We start from the raw sequence: 25,057 nt of genomic DNA, 5'->3' as shown, positions 1-25,057 counted from the left end.
ACAGCCAGATGTCGGAAAATACATGGTCTTATTCCCATTATTTATTCACTTAGCAGAATTGTGTTCACACCCCCATGCCCAGCAACCTAGCACATCTGCCTTGAACACTCTGGCACATTTAATGGTCAGTTCTGTTACTGCACATTTAGAGGGAACCTGCTGAATAAGTTTGACATAGAGTTCTATTGCTTAATTCTTGATTACATTACCAAAAATTCTGTAAGAATACAAAAAAAACTATGTTTGCCTTTCTCTCCACTTTCATTAAATTGTTTGCTGAGAAAAGGAGAATAAATTCAGCCTAGTAGAGCTTTCTCCAAAGCTAAATGATTATTTATATTGGGAATATAACTCTATTGCTATCTCTATCTCTTTTATTTCTTCATTTGTCAAAAGTTTCTTAAGAAAAGCCTTGAAAGTCACACATAGACAGAAACTCAATGGAACACGCATTCTCAGGAAATGAACAATGCACAGAGTTGCTAAAACTTTATAGTAACCAAGATATTTATGGCAAAAGATTTCTCTGAAATACCACTTACGCAATAAAATGCTAGGATAAAGCTATTTTTTGGTTACGGTACATGGCACCTAAACATTTTATTAAATTGTTAGAATTATTTGAAAAATGTCAGCCAGCCTATGATAGAGACCATTAAATCTTGGAATAGCATATAAAAGGAGACTTTCTAAACAAAGAAAAAAAGTGTTTTATCTGGTACATAAGCTTAATCCACTTACTGAATTACTTCAGACTTCAACATCCTTAGCTTTTTTTCCCCAATCCTCTTTTTACTTAGATTTGTTAAGGTTTTTTTACACATAACGCACTCTTATATCTTAACTGTTTTGGAACATATTGGTTCCATTTATTGTACCATAAGGCAGCAAACTGAGGTAAATATTATACAAACACTTAACAAGTGGCCCACTTGCAACAACTAAGTACACAATAAGAAATATATCTTATCTATTAATTTCACTTGATCACGTGGAACTATAACTGAGGGAAGTCAACTGGTCTATTTAATGACCTGTTCCAGAAGATGATTTAAAATCAGCTTTTGTTTTCTTATAAATCCCATGTGCAACAGTCAGCTTCTCACTGTTCATTGAGCAGTAGTGACTACCTCCATCTGGCTAGACTCTGCAAACCTGGTTAAAAATGAAATGGCTTGTTAGAACAAAGGAGAGAGGAAGTGCTTTTGAGGGAGAAGAGAGGACTTTTTCCACCTTTAAGACATCAAGAAGGAAGAGAAAAGGGTGTCTCTCGGTGGAAAGATCTGGAATGGGAATTGTGAGGATAGAAGAGCACTTACATAGAGGAATTGATGAGCGTTATCTGTAAGGTCAAGAGAGTATTGAAGGGATGCCAGTCAACTTGCAGTGGGGTTGAAGGAGGTCTCCTGCCCCTAGAAGAACTGGAAAGGTGAACTTTGCAAAATCCACTGGGTAGGAACATGTGTCAGGCTCTTGAAGTTGAACATAAGCTTATTTATGCAGTGGATAAATTCAAGTTTACCTAGTTAGTTAATATATTACTGTGACAAAGTTACTGCTTGTCATGAACTGCCAAGGGTTCAGTTGGAGGAAGAAAGCATGATGACTAAGCCAAATGCTTTGTTTAATGTTCCTAATTTTAAATAATAATTTCTAGAAGGTAAAGCCAAAACCAACTAGGTAAATACAAATCACTGTACCCTCTTGAAATAAAAGAGGGAAAACTGTATTTAAATTAAGTAGAGAAAGACCTATAAGCTATAGTGCCATAGGAAAAGGAAAAGCTAGCATGTTCCTCACTGAACTTTGGAAAAACATTTCTTCCAAAAAGCAGAATGACTGAGACAAATCAGAAGAAACCTTACATGCATGTGGCATCTTTATTTCTGAAGATGCATAATTTCAACATTTACAGTTTATAAAGCACTTTGAAAACCATTAACCTTTTGAGCTGGATGAAACAGATTTTTAACCAGATCTATCAATTTTGTTAAACTAACAAATTATTTTTGCGAATTGTTTTCCTATGTGTATTTTCATTGTCAGGTGTCTGGAAAACTTAGGAACAAAAAAGAGAAATAAGAAAATACCTGGCTGGGCGTGGTGTCTCACGCCATAATCCCAGCACTTTGGGAGGCCGAGGTGGGCGGATCACGAGGTCAGGAGATCGAGACCATCCTGGCTAAAATGGTGAAACCCCGTCACACAAAAATACAAAAAATTAGCCGGGCGTGGTGGTGGGCGCCTGTAGTCCCAGCTACTCGGGAGGCTGAATCAGGAGAATGGCGGGAACCCGGGAGGTGGAGCTTGTAGAGAGCTGAGATTGCGCCACTGCACTCCAGCCTGGGCGACAGAGCGAGACTCCGTCTCAAAAAAAAAAAAAAAAAAAAAAAAAAAAGAAAGAAAGAAAAACAAAAAAAGAAAAAGAAAAGAAAAGAAAATACCTATGTCCTCATCACCTAGAATTAAAATATGCTAACATTGTACGTTATTTCTGTCTCCAGTTTTGTTTTTTTTTTTTTAATGATAACCTTGTAGTATAATTTGAGGTCTAGTAATATGATGCCTCTAGCTTTTTTTTTTTTTTTTTTTGCTTGGGATTGCTTTGACTATTCAGGCTATTTTTGGTTCTATATGGATTTTCAACAGATGTCTTTTAAAAAGGATATTTTTTTTGTACTTCTGTGAAAAGGGATGTTGGCATTTTGATAGGGATTGCACTGAATCCATAGATTGCTTTGGGCAGTATGGTCATTTTGACAATATTAATTCTTCCAATCTACGAACATGAGATGTTTTTCCATTTGTGTAATTTATGACTTTTTTAAAATCAGTGTTTGGTAGTTTTTCTTGTAAAGATCTTTCAACTCCTTGGTAAAATATATTCATAGGTATTTTTTGCAGCTATTGTAAATGGGATTAACTTCTTGTTTTGGTGCTTGATTGAATATTTATTGTGTAGAAATGCTACTGATTTTTGTGTATTGATTTCTGTCTCAAAGTTTTAAAGAAAAAATGTTTTTTTAAAGAAGAGAGGCAAAAAAAAAATTAAAAAAACAGACTCTCTGGATACTATAGATAGAGTTAACATTTCCTTCATATCCTTTTATGATCTGCCTATTTTTCTTATTTCACATAAGCAATCCCTATTTTGAAATTAATATGTATTATAACCATCTACATTTCTATGATTTGATTAGGCATTTATATAACATTTGGTTTTAAAAATTTGTCATATGACATTTTCATTTTAAATCAAAATAGGTGTCACTGCAGCTGAACACTGATTTGTTCAATAAAGTTTGATGAGCATTTTAGCTCAATTTTCTGGTTATGTTTAAAGATAACAGAAAATAAGCAAAAAAAGAAAGTACATAGAAAACATTAAAGAAAAGGCTGTGGGTATAGGCTCAAGATTTCCTTATTTGGGCCAGAATAAATTTCAGGATACTAAATGATTAGAACAATTTTTCAGAAAGAGTAAGAATCTGTACTGTGGGTCTCTTAAAATACAAATTTTATTAGTTTCTAGATATAAGTATAAAGATACGTGCTTTGATGAAAGAATGATTGGAGGTGTTCTAAGAGCTCTTTTCTTATCTTCTTATGGATAGAAGATTGTTCCTGTGTCTGAGAAAATATTTTGGAATCAGAACCTGTTCAATATGGGTGTAATTGCTAAACTGACTCCACTGAGGAAAACACTTTCTGAGGAAGTACTCATTTCATCCTCTCTAGTCCTTTCAATTTTGACAACAGCACAAACAGTTGCATGATTCCAGAGAGAGAGCAGGAGAAGAAAGCCATGAGTGTATAGCGTCCTTGAAAGCCAATACATAAATGAAACAAGAGGTAGTACTCAGTTGTGTTGCATTAGATAAGAACTGAGAATTGCCATTTGAATTAGTAATGTGTAAATCATAGGTGATTGTAGTAGGGCCATTTCAGTGGAATGGGCGTGCTTGAAACCTAATACATGCGGATCTCTAAAAAAATGGATAGACAGAAGTTGAAGACACTAAGTTTAGACTATTATTTAAAGTAGATTCATTTCTGCAAATATGAATTTTTTTTGAATTATTAAACAAATGTTCTGTTTTAGAATTCTTCATGAAAAGAATCTTTAGTTTATTAAAATAGGTAGGAATAACATTTTCAGTGGGAGTTTTTAAATAAGTGGAAGTGTTATTTAATGAAACCTATAGCACAAAAGCACAAAACTATTGCCTCTATAATGACTGCAAAACTTTTATGAAAGTGCTATTGATTTTTAGTAAAAAACTTTGATTTTGTAAGAAAGTAGGGGTAGTAATAGAATCATAAATAATATTAAACATTGCTACCGCATTACAGTTGAGTGGAAAATGTAAAGAACCCTCTTTTTAGCAAAGAAAACAGCTGTGTTTTTCATAAAAATATCTTTCATAAAACTTTGTTGTTTTTACTACTGTTGATTATTTTTCTCTTAATATGGCTAGAAGTTCTTTTTTGAAAATTTGTATCAAAAATGAAAGAGTAAAAATACCTGATTATGTGAAAACTTTGAGCCAGTATTTCTATAGGTAGTGAATGGTAATTTTCCCAGGAACTATAATGGATGTTTTGGAGTGGCAAGATTTATCCACATATTACAATACAGACTTTCAGTCATAGGTGATGAAAAATAAAGAACTGGTGCCGGGCGCGGTGGCTCAAGCCTGTAATCCCAGCACTTTGGGAGGCCGAGACGGGCGGATCACGAGGTCAGGAGATCGAGACCATCCTGGCTAACAAGGTGAAACCCCGTCTCTACTAAAAAATACAAAAAACTAGCCGGGCGAAGCGGCGGGCGCCTGTGGTCCCAGCTACTCGGGAGGCTGAGGCAGGAGAATGGCGTGAACCCGGGAGGCGGAGCTTGCAGTGAGCTGAGATCCGGCCACCGCACTCCAGCCTGGGCGACAGAGCCAGACTCAGTCTCAAAAAAAAAAAAAAAAAAAAAAAAAAAAAGAAAAATAAAGAACTGGTTTAAAGTATAAAACAAATGTATTTTCAGTGATTTTCATTGAATATGATTGTTATTATTGAACTTTAGACTTCTCAAGTTTGATTTACATATGTACCCCCCAATATAAATCTGATTTAGCAAATCCATCTTACCCATAATTCAATATGCAGTCATTTATATTAAATTTGGCAAACAGTAAAATTGTTGGGTTGGATGAACCTTGAGAGGTTTTTTTTTTTTTTTTTGAGACAGAGTCTCATTCTGTCACCCAGTCTGGAGTGCAGTGGTGTAATCTCGGCTCACTGCAACCTCAACCTCCTGAGTTCAAGCTATTCTTGTGCCTCAGACTCCCAAGTAGCTGGGATTACAGGCATGCACTACCACACCCGGTTAATTTTTATATTTTCATTAGACGGGGTTTTGCCGTGTTGACCAGGCTGGTCTCAAACTCCTGACCACAGGTGATCCGCCCACTTCAACCTCCCAAAGTGCTGGGATTACAGGCGTGAACCATTGCACCAAGCTGAGACTTCTAAAATAAATATTATTTTTAGAAAATGTTGCAACTCTTCCGGAAGTAGAAATTTGTTAGGAAGGATTCATAGTGATTAAATTTTTTCCCATAAGAATTTCTTTTCTTAAAAGTTTGGCTATTTATAATAGTTAATCTCAAAATATTGTTTACGGTGTTACTTTTTTCTTTTATTTTGCTCTGAGTTATATATTTATAATTTGCAGAGGAAATTTACTTCATAAGACTCAATTTTAAAAAATAAGGAAAGAACAGTAAGTTAAAAATTTTCCTTTGATGCCATTCACTGTTCCAAAAACAAGAGTTGCTCCAGAATGAAACACAGGAGAGGCTTAGGGGTGAGATCTTTTAGGGATGGAAGGACTTAACTGGGCATCACAATGATATTGCAAATGCACTCATTTTGTTATGTTGCATATTTTCTTGGAAAAGTTGGAAGAAAAAGAATGACCTTTAAAGCTCACTCTTGGCACTGTTGGCCTTTATATGAAGTCCAATTCTACAACATCTTGTTATATGTTGTACTATTGAATTTAATGCACTGACAGGTTCTATTTCTTCTGAAATCAATCCTTACATTCTTCATGTTTGAACTACTATCAAATTACTCATGGCTCATGAGAATTCGTGTCTTCTGGCCTTTGCATATGCAGTTCCTTCTGTCACAAATGTGTGCTAACCATGATTCCCTCATCAGTCCATCTCTTGAGACTCTCTATTCATGTGTCTAACCTGGGAGTCTATGCACACTCTTCTCTGTCCCTTAGCAGTCTGCAGGTGGCATGTTCACGCATCATGGCGGTTATTTATTTTCATGTATTGTTTCAGGGCTAATGTGAGAGTATTACAGATATTAAATGCCATATCTTGATGATCCAGTACAATCTTGACACATAACATGAACTCAGTAAATGTCTGATTATCAATCAAACAAACAAACAGAATAGAATGAGTGAATGAATGAGTAATAGATGAACCCATTAAGGGAGATATGGCACAGTAGAAATTGCCCAAAATAGAATGAAGTGAACACTTGTCCTGTTTTTACAGGGTAAATCCTTGAGCAAATGGCAATGAATATATCTGAACCTGTGTCTTCATAATCTGTTAAAGGATGGACTGTATTTTCTACCAGTCTACAGAGGTTCCTTGTAGATAATACATAAGATTTTGTATTTAAAGCAAAAACTATTATACAAATATAGGATTTTTTTCAGACTCAGACACTTTTATGATATATCCATGGGGTGGGGGAAAACCCAATATATGATGGGTTAAATTTTAACAAGGAAGAAAAAATTCTGTGGAGGAAGATATCAGATTGAAATAGGAGTGAGGCCAAAATTTAATGTAGCTTCCTGAGTGCTAGACAAGGAAATTTTTACCTTAACCCAAGGATTCTAAACTCTGGCTACACATTAGAATTACCTGAATATTTTAAAAATATTTATATCTGAGCTTCAATTTAACTGATGTGAGGTGGGGCTCAGTCATTGACATTTTTAAAAATCTCCCCAGGTGATTCTAATATATAGTCAGGGTGAGACTCACTGCCGGGCCAGAGAAATTTAGGAAATGTTTCTTAGGAGAAAAACTGTATAATACATGAAATCTTTTAAAAAGATTAATCAGCATGAATAGATATGTGGAGAGGCTAGGGATAGGATTTGAATGATTAAAATGTCTATGGACATCACAGATGAAAATAACTGTTTTAAGGTCTATGCTTTTTTTTTTTTTTTTTTTTTTTGTATGCCAAAAAAGCTGCTGTGGAGAGGAAAGGCCTTTGCTTTTAACAGTGAATTTGTTCAGACAAACTTAGGAACATTCAAATAATTAATATTGCAAGGGAACATTTTACAAATTACACATGAAAGTTACTTAAAAACAGGTTAAAATGGCAGTCAACATTTGTTGAATAACGCATGAAGAGAGTTGCTAGAGGAGGTAAGTTTTGAATAGGGTTAAAATTAAATTGTAAAGAGAGAACAGATACAAAAAAATTTTTCATGCTAAAAGGCTTATGGTGATGGGTATATGAATTTAAAGTTATGCTTTCTTCATTGCCACATAGCTATTTATTTTAAACAAATAAAAATAAATGAGATAATTGATATCTTCAAAATGTAATGACAGTGCTTTAACATATATTTAAATATATAAAATGATGGTCTTGAAAATAGAGTGAACACAATATATTAAAATTCTAAAACACATTTGCTTTTTAAAATGTCTAACAGTAATTTTCTAACAGATTTTTCTTTGAGCTAGTAAAATTCTAAAACACATTTGCTTTTAAAAATATCTAACAGTAATTTTCTAACAGATTTTTCTTTAAGCTAGCAAAGGTAGCATTTAATCAATGAATAGGAAACATGGCATACTAGTTTTGAAAAGAATAGTCTCTTTGCTCATAATGTCATGAAATCTATGCATATATTATAGTTTTATTTAAGAAGAAAGGTTATATATAATGATGATCCTTTTCTGGAGGCACAACAATATATTTTTATCAAAGTAGAAACCTTAAAACCTACAAAGTTATGTTTAATAAATGGCCAAACAGCAATACTTACAAATATTGCTTTCCTTGAGTCTAATTAAAGATTTAGAAAAGAAGTAAGAAAACAGGAAGTGGAAAATGTCTTATTTTCACATGAAAAACTTGTGTGAGGGATATGGAAAACTGTCATTTTAATATGTTCACAGAGAAAGGCCAAGCCATAATGTAATGTCTTATGTTCTATAATTCATATCAATTTCCAGGCAAATTATTTTAGATAACCTGTTTTTTAAAAGTGCTGTCTATTTAGTACAGAAATAAGTCAATTAGTATTTTAAGACCCTAAACTTCTGCTTTTTCAGTTTTATATGTTTCAAATGTATCACTTAAAAGGCAGTTCATGTGGTAGATAAGGATATGGGGAATGGTTCCAGAAAGGCTAGGCAACAGCATAACTTTATGGGGGGAGGAATTATGCTTCAGTCTCCTCTTCTGTAAATGGAGGTAGTTAATAATATCTATGTCACAGGCTAATATGTGTGTAATATATATCAAACTCTTAAATAATATCTCACCCAAATAGCACCATATAAGCTTTAGCTACTGAAGTCATAAATATAATAAATAAATATTGCCTAAAAAAAGTAAATGTAAAATTACTGAATCTTATATTTCTCTAGTTTTAGTAAAAACATTTTAACAATTTGTTTATCCGGGGACAATTAAAAAATCTTTGTGGTAAAGACTCAATCTTAATGCATGTATCTCTTGGTGTGGACCCTTGTTAGCTCAAGTGGTATTCCATTATTAGGCTCATAGCAAACAGCCATGTCTCTCAATGGACACTCTAAATGTGGAGTAGTTTGTCACAATTATTTGGTAATCTCTTTCAGTGTAACTCACACAGCAAAAGTGACAATATTCCTGTCACTCCTCAGAAATGTCCCAGCTCCGCGGGTTTCCACATTCAGGAGAATGAAGAAAGCCATTACGAGGTATGCCATATATCTATAGAGACCATGTTAGTACTGATAAATTTTCATTGTCTTCATAATTTTAAATACTCTATCTTAACTAGTATTATTTTCTCTGCCCACTTCTTCTGTGGTCACATTTTTATGCTAATGCTTTTGAAAATAATTTTAAGTAAATAATTTTAGAACAAAAATCCAGGAATATATATATATTAAATATATATATATTTTATATATATATTAAATATATATATTATATATATATAATTTTTCTGTTGAGTAAAGGTCCAACTCTTAAACATAATGTTAGTAACATGGAATGAAAAGTACTGATTTTTACCTATTAAAGAAAGTAATGAGCAACTTTCTTTCAAAGCTAGATGTTCGGGATTGATTCGTATTTATTAATTGAACTGAAAGAAAAGCACACCTATTTTGAAAGATTGATTCGATTCATCTCCCATACTCAGGAAAATGAGAAAGACATTGCTGCTTAATATGACTGGTTAAATTTGAATTTTAATGAAGCTTTTCCTTTTTTTTTTTTTTTTTTTTACTACTTTTTATCAGTTTGATCTTTTGTTTCCCTGTGTTTTTGAACTTAAAAGCCATTACTTTCTTTTTTTAAAAAAAGTTAGTTCATCAACGTTAAAAGGTAGAAGATCCATAGTTGTTTTTATCTTTTTCTTTTATGTTGGAAGTGCATTTCTAGTGCCAATTATTCCACTATGGCTGGATATAGAAATCTATTATCTTTCATGTATTTTTTTTCAAGCTGTGGTAAAAAACACATGACATAGAATTTACTATCTGAACTATTTTTAAGTGTAGAGTTCAGTCGCGTTAACTATTTTTGCATTGTTGTGAAATGGAAGAAGAGTCCCATTTTTAAATAATTATGTTTTAATAGTTAACGAGTATTAAAACATACATACTGTTTCACGTATTTTTTTTCAGCTGTAACATATAGATTGTAGAAAGAGAGGTAATGTATGTGTGTGCGTGTGTGTGTGTGCCTGTGTGTGCGTATGTGTGTGTACCTGTGTGTGTATTCTCTTTTCTTACAGAACGTAGGTCCCCTCTATTCCCTTAAAACCTTTTCTTAATCATTTCAGTAAAAAAAAAAAAAATTGTAATAATTATTACTTTTACCATCTAAAGGAATCTATTATTTTCAAAAATCCCACTGGTAATGTATATTGAAGAAACTGCTTTGATTAACAGAGACTTAATATAGAAAGCAACTTTTTTTTGGATAAAACATTAGTGGAGGTTGAAAGAGGATTGAATAATATTTTGAACAACTCTATCCCCTAATTTTCCTTCGCATATTTTTATTCTATTTATTTTACTTTGTGTGGGTCTGAATACTTATAAATGTGTTTCTAAACTTCAGTATATATACTTTTTAATATTTTTCTTTCTTTTTTTATCCAAAACCTAAATCACTTGAACATTGAGCAAAGAACCATAGTTTTTAACCCTTTGATTTTTCCTCTTCACTGTGTACATTTCAACTATCTAAGACAATAAAATTGTTCCCATTAATTACCAACAATAACACAATAGTTCTAATTGGATGGCAGAGAAATTTCTTTTTCATAAGTGAAGATTAAAATAAATAGTTCAAAACCCTCCCAGGATGTTGTGAAAGTCATTAAGATCCAAGTAGATTTCAGATTTCTAAGAATTATATTTATTTTTATAACATTTTATGTTTATGTTTATTGACTTAACCATACTCCTCAGAAACCATCTTCCTCAGAAAATCCCCTTGATTACCAAAAGTGGTGAGATGATTTATTGAAGATTTCATTATTTTTTGTAGAGAATTTAAATGAGATATAATTCAAATAATTTTCTATAAATCATACTTTTTTCTCCCTTAGATATTTTATAAGGTCCAAAGCACAAGAAGACAGTTTGTACAGGGTTTGACTAAAAGTCTAGAGAATTTGAAGGAAAAAAATGACATCTAGAATTATGATGTTTATTTATATTATTAGACCATTTGTCAAAGAACCGTGAAAATAAATCTACTATGGTTTATTTATAAACAAAGAAGGCAAAACACTTCTATAAATCTTTCATTGCATAAATTCTCGCTTAACCATCATGCTCCAGGCCCATTTTCTCTGAATGGTTTTGAACTATGTTGTCTGGAAGGCCCTACCCATCCCTAATGATCTGTGATACTAAATAATGATGATGATATTGACAACTTATACTTAAACTTAACAGCATAGTTTTCTACAGTTAAATATCTTTCTGTGTTAAATAGTACCTTGTACTCTGTGCTAGGGACTGTTTCAAGAAGTTTATTTGTATATTCTCCCATCATTCACATTTTATCCTTGGTTAGTTTAAACTGTTTTTGATCATAATACATTTAATTTCTTTAACTTGCATTTTTTATTAAATTCAGAGAGACAATATCTGAAATTTCTTATAAAATAAAACTTGAAGAAAAGAGATAAGTGATGTCATCTTTCAAGTTTTTTAAAAAACATTCTAAGATACAAGGTTTCTGTATATATGCTTAATATCTGTAGACCAATAATAAAATGGGTAGTTTTAGTAACCACTTTTTTAAAGGTTATTAATCTAGTGTTAATTATTCTTGAGAATTAACAATGGAAGGTGATTATAACCTACAAAATTGGCATCTGCAATGTTATTTTTCATTATATTCAATTCTGTACCAAGCCTGGTGTTCCCCAATTTTTATTTTTTCACAATGTATATTTCCCCTCCCTTTTAATCACTTTAATATAGTAAAAAGAAAGATGATTGTTCTGTTTAACACACAAATACACAAATATTTAACTGTAGAAAACTATACTGTTAAATAGAGTCATATTCAATGTCAATGAATGCTGACTAATCTGGATGAAATTCTTAAATTTATGCTATGACACTAGATACATAATAAAACCGAGAATGATGTGACCAGCAAGTTTTTAATTGTTATTAGCTTATTATTAATCTATCACTCCTAACTTAGATATAAGAAGTATTGCTTACTTATAGAGAAATGTTATATCAGCTATTGAGAAAAATTTGTGCCAGACACTATTCTAAGCACGTCATATGCATTACAATAATTCTTCTAATCTACCACTAGAGTATAAACATGCTACAATTTTATGAACTGTTAGGGTAAAATGCTGCCAATTTAACTCTGACAAATGCTTATTTTTGATTTCTTTAACATTTGTCCTGTTTTAATATGTGCAAAAATAAGGGATTTTTAAAATATTAGAATTGTTAAAATATAGCTTATTTAATTCTGACAGCAATCCCACTGGGTAGGTATGATTATTATTCTTATTCTACAGATGGGAAAAGGACATGCTGAGAGGTGATATAATTTGCTCAAATGCACACAGACAGGAATGAGTGGGCTGGAAGATAGCCACAGCCACATGGCTTCAGAAACTGCAAAGATAACTATGCCATGATATTATCTAAGTAACAACAAACAAGCAAAAAACCTCACAGGCTATTTGATTGTCAAGGACCAGAGATTACCTATACATATTACTGAAACATAAAGTGAAGACAAGAGCCATTGAGTAGCTTGCCCTACCTCTCAGAGCTAGCTAGTGATAGCACTAGAATTAGATCTTAGAATTACTGATCCCAGAGTAATCTAAAGACTTTACCTTCAAACACAAAGTTTCCAAGCAAATGTTAAATAAAATAGTTTACACTTGAATTTCTTTCTTAAACTAGGTTTTAAAAATGGTGTGGAATTTAAACTGTCATGTTTAAGTTTTCTCTCCCTGACATACCTTTTGTCATTGGATACACAAAGCATTGCAATGATTAAAATCAAAGCACCACCATAAAAAAGTGCACATTGTTTTTATGCCATAAATGCCTATCGCCTTTAATAAGCATCTTTGATCCATATTTCTTTGTCACTTCTTTTCTATTATATTTCATTCCCTTTTCCCATGAAACAGTATATAATGCAAGCAGAGCTTTCAGTGTCTATATTCTGCAATCTGTAGGAAAATGTCTCATAGTAACTGGAATTCACACAAGACTGCATCTCAGTATGAGTAGCTGTTCCCTGTCACTGTTTTTGATGCTTGAGCTAAATAATATTTTACAAAATGGTTTAGCGTTCAGTGTATGAATTTTTGAGATAAGACTTCTCCCTTGTAGGGGTGAAATCCGAAAATCAATGTCAGATGGAAATCTTAGCTCTAAGAGTTAGGGAGATTGGTGGAAGGGTTTTAAAATAAGTGTGAATTTTAGCCTCTAGGCTTTGGAAATGTGGGAGTTATCGTGAGTATGAAATTCATGGGTGCAGATGGTTGATTAAGATATCCCAGGATGGGCCACTGCTATAAATCTCCACAGAAAAATTGAGAAAACAATTTTGATAAGGAACATATTTTTGACCTTTTATGTAAATTCATAACATAAGTTTTGCTGGATTCATTAAATGAGAAGAAGTTAAATTACCATCGGTTTCATGAAATTGCCAATTGTGTCATGTGACAGAAATATTTAATAAAATTAAAATATGTCAAATGGTGAGTAAGAGGAGTGTGTGAGAGGAGAACTACAATGTATTAAACTATTTTTATGTGTCTTGTATTTCACATTTGCTACCTAATTCAAGACAATTGTCTTCAAGGTAAGTCTAATTTTCCTCCCCATTAAGATAAAGTTATAGGTGCCTAGGTGATCTTGAGCCTAGATCACCAACCAAGGACACACTGATAGCTAGAGGACAGTGGGGCTCAGTTTGCTACACAGTCTAGAACGTTATTGTTTAAATAATACCAAATGGAGCAGGAGCAACATGGTAACATTATCTGCTACTTTTAAATATTAAAATATGAAAGATATAAAGCCAAAACACTTTTGCTTTTGTCTTACTTGGTCTTTTATTTTCTTTTTAAAAAAATATTCATACATTAAATCTGATTTAGTGTATGAAGATTATACAACACACCTATATTTTCCTGTTATTGCTGTATTATGAATATTATACCACATACCTGTATTTTCCTGTTCTTCATGATTATGTAGTCATATTACCCAAGTACATTTACATAATTATGTACAAGTACACAAATAAATATGTTCAGTCCTTAGAATAGGTGTTGCTGTTGACATCAGCTTTAAAATTAAAATAATTAGGTAAATCATTTTGCAATAATTCTCTGAAGATTTTTACATTATATTTTAGAGTAATAAAGTTATTTATTATTAATAGCTATTTACTAATAACACGAAATTAATTCACAAGCTAGTTTTTTCTTTCTTCATAAGGACAGCTTTTCGGAAAACCCCAGGGTAGTAAATGATACATATACACACACGTACATGTTATTTACATACTTACATACATGCATATTTGGGGAATAACTCCTAACATGTTAAAATATTTAAATTTTTAGTAACATCACTCTCCAAAGTACAATAAATTAAGAAAAATGATAAGCAATATTTTACATCTCAGTCACTGTGAAACATTGCATATATGACAAGTTTTAGAGAAAGCATGTTGGGTGTCAGTCTGGCTCACTCACTAGATAAAGAAGTTTTTCACCCTTTTACCATGAAAGTTCCAAAACTGCACTTCAGAAAAATGACAAATAAAATACATATTGGATTGGAGAATTGTTAGAGTTAAGCCCTGACATGCCCAACTGGGAATAGTCAAAGATCTTATGCCATTTTAGGTAAGATTGACCTGGAAAATAATTTCTAACAAATCACAGGACAATTTCTGGCTACAATTCCAAATAGCATTTAGGAATCTTTGAACTTAATATAGATCTGTTATGTAAAATTTGTGTCATATATAGATATATTTTCAAAAAATTCCTTAAAATATTTGACAGGATCCTATTGCTTGCGAAATAAGCATATGTGAATTTGTAACAAATTACCAAGAATTTAAAGAACTTATACTACAGTAGTATAGAAACACTACATACACTAATGCCTATGTATAATACAGTTTTCTAGAAACATGATTGTTGGTTTATTTCAGACTATTGAACTTATGCTTGAGAAAATTTTGTGTTAATTTTAAGAGGGATGTAGGCAAATATAAAAACAGACATATTTGATCAACTCTATACTACATATCTCTGCTTTCTGATGTGAATTGATTTCATTTTGTAAACGGGGCCGTCAGTATGTTCCTTAAATCAAGTAAACATGGATAGGGTACTAGACATCCCTTCCTCTGTTTTTGCTCACAAACACAAAGTTGAGACTTCTTTGGAGGGGAAACAAATTATCCAACCTCTCTTTTTTCATAATTATGCTGAACCCAGTCTATGAGTCATGTATTAATCTGTCTCTCCTTTTTTCTCTCCCGCTCTTCCTTTCCTCCCTCCTTCCTTTCTTTTCTTCCTTCTATAAATATTTATCCAGCAAGTATACCAGAGGCAATGCTACATATGCCAAGTACATCACTTGTATATACAAACATGATTCTTCGTGTTTCAGATATTACAGTCCAAGGGAGTATACTCATATCAACGTGTTACCATAAAGTGTAAGCAGTGCTAAAATAAGAGATATTCAAGATGCAGGAAGAACACATCATAAGAGCAATTTAACATAGCACGGGAAAAGTATATTGTTAAAATAAGACTTGATAGAGTTTACAAGGTGAATGTTCAGGAGTGATGTGTTGGTGTGTGTTGGTAGAAAAATGAGAATTTTACTTAAATCTTGTGTGAAGGCCAGGTGTCAGGAGAGGACATACAAATTTTAAGGAAAGTTCCACTGGCTCTTTGTCTCCTCAATGCAGACCTTTTTCCTGGCTCCGATCTAAGACGTGGTTCAAAATGTAAAACTGCAGTGACTATTAAACTTTGCATTCTTACTTAGTATAGTAGCTAAACACATTTTTAGTTATTAAGAACAGTGACTATATAATGTTTTGCAATGTGTGTTCAACAGAGTCAGCTTTGAAACTTTTAAACAATTGTAAATGCAGATATGCATATTTACAGATACATTCCTACAAATAGATTTTGATTTTTATAGAAATTATTATACATAACAATTTTATAATTATGTAAATCTGGTATATGGTTGCATATGTATGTAAATGTTAATATCCAATTTTACATATGATCATAGCTTCTTATTTTTTAAATTATACTTTAAGTTCGGGAGTACATGTGCAGGACATGCAGGTTTGTTATAACTATTATTTTTGTAAGTCACTTATTATTAAAAACAGCATACATTTGTGGTGTTTTCCTGAGGCTAAACAAATGTACTTGAGCAATGTGAGTGGCCTTATGTATTGCTTCATTGTAAATTCATGGAGACATTTTTAGTTGAATTCCCGTGTATAAATCAGTTATCAAATTTTCCACCAGTTCAGTATTTTTTCAATTACTTAACACTCTATAAAGATTGGTCATCACCTTCTTTAACTTTTTATTAAACACATTCTGCCAATTCTTTCATCACCACAAAACAAGTGGGCTTGGTTTTATTCACAGGAAGAGCCGCATTTGACAGATTTGCTGATGGTGTCAGCGTTGGTCACAGGCTTGATGGACAGCACCAAACCTCGCTGTGGCCCAGCTCCTGCTAATTAGTTGTTTGAAGCCACTCTGTGTGCCACAGGCATAGGCTTATCAGCCAAAGACATCTTTACCATTCAGCATGACAGCTGTGATGCAGCTGTTCGTGGAGAGAATGGAGCACAAAGAGAGGGGGGAATGAGCCTTTCAGATAAATGACAACCGTAGTATCTTTCACTGAAGGATCCTAAAGATATAACAAAACAACTAAAATGTAGAGTACAAAAAAGGTGTAAATCAATATCTGTTGGATGAATGTGGAACCCACACATGAAATGATGATAAATAATATCAGACTGTGAGAGTGACAGGAAAATACAGCTGCCTTGGAAGTTCTTTTAAAATCCATGGAAGTTGCATGTGCTTGTAATTAATGCTGCTCAAGCATTTGCTAATGAAATTAATGTAGACATGTGGAGTTTTCAGAAGTTTCTACACATGTGCATAGATACTAATGTGAAAGCTGGCCGGAAAGCCTTGTATTTGAACTATTGTAGAGAACATGGTCATGAATAATATTGGGATGCTAAAAATCTCAGGATATTGGAGACATCGGAGAGGAGTAAAAGTCATCCACATATATGTGAGAAGGGTGTAGACATGGGAAAACTAAAAATATAAAGTTACTATTCCTTTTTAGAAAAGTGTGCTTATATTGATGTAATAATGAATGAATTTTTTTTCAGTCATTGATGATTGAAAACTGTGAGATCCCATTTTACCTACTATCCACATAAACTAGAAATCTAATGAAAAGTACCTATGGTTAGAAGTACATATTGACAAATCAAATTAAATAAATATTTTCACATAAACATTTCATATTATAAAATACCCATTCTAATTTCAAAATACTGACTGTAAATAATCTTTTAATACAAGATATCTAATACTGGCCAAGCGTGGCGGCTCACGCCTGTAATCTCAGCACTTTGGGAGGCCAAGGCGGGCAGATCACTTGAGGTCAGGAGTTCGAGACCAGCCTGGCCAACATGGTGAAACCCTGTCTCTACTAAAAAAAAGAAAAATTTGTCAGGCATGGTGGCACATGCTTTTAATCCCAGCTACTTGGGAGGCTGAGGCTGAGGTACAAGAATCACTTGAACCCGGGAGTCAGAGGTTGTAGTGAGCTGAGATTGTGCCACTGCACTCCAGCCTGGGCAACAGGGCAAGACCTTGCAAAAAAAAAAAAAAAAAAAAAAAAAAAAACAACCTCATATTTTATGATACAATTTTAATTGTATGTATATATTAGATGTTTTACAAATCCTAATAATGAGTGATATTTTAAACTTAAAATAGACTTTTGGATGTTTGCAATGGATATTTATTAGTTTATAAAATATAAGTAATATTATCATACTCTATAGTCACATGTAATAATAACATCAGAGGCTCTGAGATATTGTTTGGTGTCTCACCAAATTCTGGGAGAAATGGAGGTTCAGTTATAGCTATTCTTATCATTGGCTCTGTCGTATCTAAAAGTCTGGATATAGCAGAAGAATGTTATATCTGTTTAAATTGCCTGATACACTTATTTATGACCATGAAATAAAAAAAAAATACAGCTCACATAAGCTATATAATCTCAGAGTTGACTAGATTTTAGCTTATACTTCAATTTTATACAATTTTGAGTTGAAAAATGTTAAAAGCTTATTTACAAATAGGAAGCATAATGTAATCATTCTAATTGTTAAGGAAAATTATTTGAATTTAATTTTTTTGTTTAGATAATTCAGACAGTGTATTTATGTCAGAATGTAGGTGTATGGTGCAGATATTAAATACAGATTAAATCGTTAAAAAGAATAAAGTAAGCAATGAGCTTCTCCTTATTTTATTTTATTTATTTTTTATTTTTTTATTGAGACAGAGTGATCTGGACCCACTGCAAGCTCCGCCTCCCGGGTTCACGCCATTCTCCTGCCTCAGCCTCCCGAGTAGCTGGGACAACAGGCGCCCACCACCACTCCCGGCTAATTTTTTTGTATTTTTAGTAGAGACGGGGTTTCACCGTGTCAGCTAGGATGGTCTCGATCTCCTGACCTCGTGATCCGCCCGCCTGGGCCTCTCAAAGCGCTGCGATTACAGGCATAAGCCACCGCGCCAGGCCGAGCTTCTCTTTAAATGTCATTTAATTTCTTCAATTTTGGAATTAGAATAAACCTAGATTATTTGATGTCTACAGAAACTTATGCATGAGAGAGACAGAGAGATTCTGGGGCCAAAACTACCAGGAGATCCACATTCCACAGGTCAGAGATGGAGTTTGAAATTGAATATTAGAATTGTGTTTTTACATTTTTTGAAATAACTAATGGATTTTATGAGACAATTGAACAGAAGGACTAAAGATAGAGTTTAAATGATGTTCAGCAGGTCATACAGTGAAATTAATGTCTTGAAACCTGAGGATGAGAACAATTTTTAATGGAATGGAAGAAAGTAGAATAGAATAGATTGTACAGAATAGAAAAAAATAGGTTAGAATGGAATAGCATGTGGAAACAACGGGAACATGTGAAAAATTAGAAGAGAATAAAAAATATTAGGTTATATTAGACTGCATGTCATATAGCATAGCAAAGTATTATTTCAGTTAAACTTTTATTTTAGTTGTATATATTATTGTGTGCATGTGTGTTTTTACTGCATCTCAGTGTGGGTTGATTATTGTAAGTCCAAGTCCAAAGTTTGAAAACCACTGACAAAAAAATAGCTCATACTTACCTACCACTTCTTATTTATCACATATTTCTTTAAAACACTTGATTGTATTAATTAAATTAAAGGTAAAATCTCCTATGGCTTCTTATTTACAGTTGAATAGGTGAAGGCATCAAGAGATGACCTGCACAGTCATTTAGCAGATAAAGGGCTGTGCTGGATTAAACCCCAGAGAAGCTGTGCTCTTTGCCACTAATCTAAGGCTTCTGACAAAAATGGCAGCAGACCCAGGATTGGAGACCGGCCCTCTGACTCACAGTGTAATACAATACTGTTTTACTTCATCAGTTACCTCTTCTGTTTGACCAAATTCCAATCCTAAATCAGAATTTATTGACATATGTTTCATGGATTATTTGTCTAAATGAAGTTGAGAAGGTTCATCCTCAATGGATTCAACCGGTGATTCACAATCAGATTTACATAAACATGCATTTAATAAACTTAAAGCAAATTAATCTATTTAGATTTGTTTAACCCACTCACTTGTAAAATTATTTGATTATAAATGATATTCAAAGAACACATATTCCATACAACTTATTTTGGAGAATGCTGGCATAGGTCATAAATGATCCTATATGATTAAACAGATTTTCTAATATTATAATCAAGACTCTTAAAATTTAAGTACAGTTAATCCTCCATTTTTAAACAACATGCAAATCAGAAATTTAAAAAGACGTGAATATATGATATCAAAGATGTGCTTGTATATATGTATGCATATTATCTGCACACTTATGAAATAGGTAAAAGTATTTTTTAAAGTCCCCGCTTCTACGTTGTATTTTAGATATAATCTTCAATAATATATGTCCAGCATATTATTTTCAAATGTATATTCATTCAAACAGCAGAAGCCCGAAGACTTTCTTACACAGTCTAAAGCCTTCCTGGTTTTGGTATTTTTTCCCTGTATAAAATATCTTTTTTTTTAAAGGACTTACATGTCTTATCATTTTTTTTTCCATTTATGCCAATATTTAAAAAATAAGGTAAACATAATTTTTCTGGTTTCTAAACACTTTACAATGTAGTAAAGCCCAAATTCTGTGATATGTTGAAATGATTGTACAAATACTGCTCTATAGTGAAGAATGACACACATGTAGCTAAATTTTCGATGTCAGGCCACTCCAGCTTCATTGTTAGGTAATGTATAAAAGCTTGAATTTTTCATAAAATGGACATCTTATTATGGACATTCTATTAATTGTAACATCGAAAAAGTACATTTTATATGGTTTAAAGTATATTTTGTAAAGGTAAACTACTTATATATGTAAATATCTACTTACATTATGTGTGTGTGTGTATATATATATACACACACACAGATAATAAGGAGTATACACACACACACACGTAATGTAAGTAGATTCACAGTGGCCACTTTTATTAAAAACTAGCTAATTAGATTCATAGGGTATTAAGAGAGGTGAGGAAAAATATTCTTTAATTGATACTTTATTATAATATTTCAAGTTTTAATATGCCACATCATTTATTTCCATCTTCAAATTGGAATAAAAGTGAGAGGAATGCCAGCACAAACTGTTTTAGATTCTGTTTTCTAGTTGCAGAAGGTGCAGGGCCCTGATATCCAGGACTCACATTCTCTCAAATAATTCCATTCAGTGCTGAGGTCTGAAGATGAGACAAAAACCGAAACAAAACATAAAACAAAACAAAAAAATATATAATATATGTAGAGTATATAGTGAATTATAAAATAAGGAAGTTCACTCATTTAAAATATACTTAATATATGAATTTAGCCCACATGCAGAAATGCTGTTTTTTAAAAAGCATATGTTAGGAAAGATGTTTATACTTTTTGAAACTGATCTCATACTCTAATACTCTTCTATTGGTGTATAATTATTTCCATATTTATCCCTGGAAGCCAAGCTACTTTTAAATGCACTTTCTGGCTAAATTATCTCAGTTTTGACTCAGTAGGTATTTAGGACATAACATCTATCTAAAACAAACAGCTAGGATAAAATTTCAGCAAATCTTATATTACTGTTTAGTTTTAAGCAATTTGTAGACATGTATTTTTTCCAAAATTTCACAGGAGGTTTAATAATTTTTCTAAAGTGGTGGTTGGTTTGTTCATCCATTTATCTGCCTAGTTATATAAGAAGCCTTTCAGCTGAGGCCATGGAAAGGAAAAAGAAAGAACCATTTTGGTGAGTCCAGTCTTGATAAGAATGTATTTAGAAAACACAATATGATAAGTAATATCTTAAATAAGACAAGTATTGATACAATAAAGATAGCCAAATTTATATTCAAGATATGGATTGGAAAAATAGATAAACAAATGGTGGTAGTGTACAATATAATACTATGCAGCAGTAAAAAGAAACCACTGACACAGGCAATAACATGGATGAACCTCAACACTATTGTGCTAAGTAAACAAAAACAAAAACAAAAACAAAAAAACAGACACAGAAGGCTACATGCTGCATGATTTTATTTCTTTGACATTCTGTAAAAGGCAAAGTGATAGGGACAGAAATCAGATAGGTGGTTGCCAGGAACTGGGGATTGAAGGAAGGCATTAAATACAAAGGGGCACAGAGAAAGTTTTTGAAGCAATACAAATGTTCTATTACTTGATTGTAGTGGTGGTCTGTGAAAGAAAAATTACACTGACAGAGTTAAACAGACAAGGGAGATTTTATTCAAGGCTACAGCATTAGGTGAGAGAGGTGGAACTGAGATCAGTAGAAACAAAAGGCAGGAGAGTTTTTAAGCTCTTAAACTAGTGGAAAAATGTTGGAGGCTATTAGGTGAGAGATTGGTCAATGTGATTAGGCCATCTGAGTTTGCTAATTGCCTTTTTATCAAAGTTCGGCTCTTGCCTTCCCACTAAGACTAGGAAATAGGGGTGCTATCTTTCTTGATGAGTTCATTTCAAAGGGATGGCTTCCAGGTCCTTGAGAAAGACCATCCTCGTTTGTAAAACTGACAATCAGCAACCTCTCAAAAGAGCAGAGAAAGAATTTACAATTGCAAGTTTTCCAGAGTAAATGCCTTAACCAAAAAAAAAAAAAAAAATACAGAAGTCTACAGTTAGGAAGAAGTCTGTCTAAAGTTTAGTCAAGCTGAGCAGAAGGTTAAGAGTGTCTTAGTCAGGTTCCATGACTGCATGTGTTTTTCAGAACTCATAGAATTACTCCTAAAAGGTTGAATTTTACTATATGCAAATCATAACCCAATAAACCTGACATTTTAAAAAGTGTAGCTAGGTAAGATGTCATTACTGGCAGAGAACAAGAGCAATTGAATAATGATGCTATGTAGGAAGAGAAAAGTAAGATTATAACCCTAGAGAATGAGTTTTTTCTTTTCCATATAGAGAACATCTAACATCTTTCATTAGTGACATGATAATTTACAAACCTAATATATTCCCAGATACCCAGGCTCTGCTAAGAAATACAAAACAGAGACCATCATTGCTATAGATAACAAAATGTGTTTGCTTGCATATCTTTTTGTTTACTGAATTGTTAAGAAGAGCAAGAAGCTGTTACCCAGAGAAATGTATTTGATTTAAATCAATGTATCAATATATCCAAATGCTATCTCCAAACTCAGCATCCACATGGCTTCACAGAATTGAGGCAATTGTCCTATTTTTTCACCAACAAGCGATGTACATAGTCAGGTAAAAAGCATCTCAGTAGGAGTGAACTTTGCTTTATTGAATTGTGCCTCTTTCTCAAAATGCAATAGTACAGTGGCAGAAAGAGAAAAGAGAGGTTCTGTATTTTGACTCTATACTGCAGAATGTTTCATTTTAATTCTACAACCAGAGAGTGTTTACTCTCCTGGTAGTAGCAATCGGAGGGCAAAGTTCTCATTTTCACCATGGAGTAAGTGACAAGGAGCTTGGGATGCAGGGAACCAAGATCTCTGGGGAACAGTGTGCTTTATGTATCTTATTAACATAAATCACAAGTGTTTCTACTCCACTTGAGTCACTTCACTGAAAATGCAAAAAGCTCATTTACCAGCACCTATAGGCATAAGAACCATAGAAGCAATCAATTAGCACATATACTTGCCCTCTGATGCTTGCTCGTGACCTTGAGATATGTGATGAATGACTTAAAGAATGAAGCAGACAGAAGTTTTGTGATAAACAAGATGAAGAGAAATAAAATGGAGAAAGCTACATATATGTTTAGTTTAAATAAGACCCAATAAATTCTATAACTGCTTTCTGCAGCCTTGGCCTCGGATCAGAGGTACTCAGTCTGCACAGTAATCAGGACTTTCTCAATAAACCTCAGCCTGTTATGGTTCTTACTACATTTACTTTCTCAATACGATAGTACTTTACAGCTATCTACTCGATTATGGCCAGAGTTCCTAGCAGTTATTGATAACCATACCCTAGACTTTATATATCAACCAGCACAGGCAGGAGGAAGGCAATCAGCACAGTGAATTTCCTAACCTGGATATATCTTCCTCAAAGTTGAAGATGATGACTCAGTTCTACAATTGAGCTTGTGATTCTCACTGTGGCAAAACTTCTTATGTCATTTTTATTTTTAGCTCTTTGGCACAAGTATAGAAAATTATTGTAGGAAAATCACAGCTTCTGTAAAGAGGAGCCCTGACTGCTTTTAAGAGTTTCTGAATGTTGGGAAAGCTCACAAGCTCTGTGCAGTGCATTTCTTGGTAGAGAAAGGCAGATAAAAATTTGTTTACTAAAAGAAAGAAGTAAAATTGCAAGACACTTTCAGATTGTCTTTCCTGTTCTCTGCCTCCTTTTTCTGAACCCTGCCTTTTCTGCCCTTTGCCTCAGCAGATATTAAATACGCCTACTCTTCTAAGGCCCATCTTTCTCTTCAAAAATCACTTTTCTGTGATTTACCTTCCCATTTTCTTTCCTCTTTTTAATATCTTCTTATTTTTTTCTTTTCTTTTCTTTTTTTTTTTGGAGACAGGCTGATTTTTTTTTTTTTTTTAATTTATATTTTATTTTCTTCTGTCGCCCAGGCTAGAGTGCAGTGACGTGATCATGGCTCATTGTAGCCTTGACTTCCTAGGCTCAGGATCAAGCAATCCTCCCAACTCAGCTTCCCAAGTAGCTGGGACTACAAGTTTTTGCCACCACACCCAGCTGTTTTTTGTTTCTAATATTTTTTGTAGAGATGAGGCCTCACTAAGTTTCCCAGGCTGGTCTTGAATTTCTGGGTTCGAGTGATCCTCCCAGCTCGGCCTCTTAAAGAGCTGTTATCGTAGGCATGAGCCACCGGACCTGGCCGGTGGTCCATTTTCTGAGTGTGCAGCAGAGCTAAGTTTTGGGAACACGGAGTTGATGAGAATGACAATTTTGAGAAGCCAGTTTCCCATTTCACTCTCACTGAGATGCAAGTGAGTAAAATGAATTAGCATAATAGCCAGAGGTGTTTGCAAGCTGAGTTCAGTAAAACCATGTCACAGTAATTTGATATATCATAGAGTGACTTTTCAAAAACTACAAACTATGGGGATAAAATTTCAGAAAACTACCTGTATAACAATGTACCTTTATCATCCACATTATACATATGATTATCCCTTGATTTAAAAGTAATATTATTACTTTTAGGTTTGTAACAATAGACTTTTTTCGATATCCTTGTTATGTGGAAAAATGACATTAACATTTTGCAATCAGGTTTTTTTAAGTAACTTTAGCCACATGAGTATGCTTTAACTTCTAAATTACTGTCT

General features: G+C 33.2%; 1 protein-coding gene across 8 annotated transcripts in view; it reads left to right on the top strand.

Moving 5' to 3' along the window:
* Window positions 1-25,057, top strand: part of PCDH9 (protocadherin 9) — a 957,408-nt gene that overhangs the window by 322,427 nt on the left and 609,924 nt on the right. For 4 of the 8 annotated variants that reach the window (XR_001896925.3, XM_017951288.3, XM_017951285.3 and 1 more), the window contains exon 3: window positions 8,913-9,014. The exons of 2 other annotated variants lie outside the window; for them this stretch is intronic. Coding sequence is in view for 5 of the 6 variants with exons in the window: in XM_017951288.3 (XP_017806777.1) it covers window positions 8,913-9,014 (102 nt within the window). In the remaining variant the exon portion in view is untranslated. The remainder of the gene's footprint in view (window positions 1-8,912; window positions 9,015-25,057) is intronic. 2 more of the 8 variants (XM_017951289.3, XM_017951286.3) reach the window with 1 other exon arrangement.

Source organism: Papio anubis, chromosome 15 (assembly GCF_008728515.1).
Source record: "Papio anubis isolate 15944 chromosome 15, Panubis1.0, whole genome shotgun sequence".
NCBI classification, from domain to species: Eukaryota; Metazoa; Chordata; class Mammalia; order Primates; family Cercopithecidae; genus Papio; species Papio anubis.
This window is presented reverse-complemented; position numbering and strand designations above follow the sequence as displayed.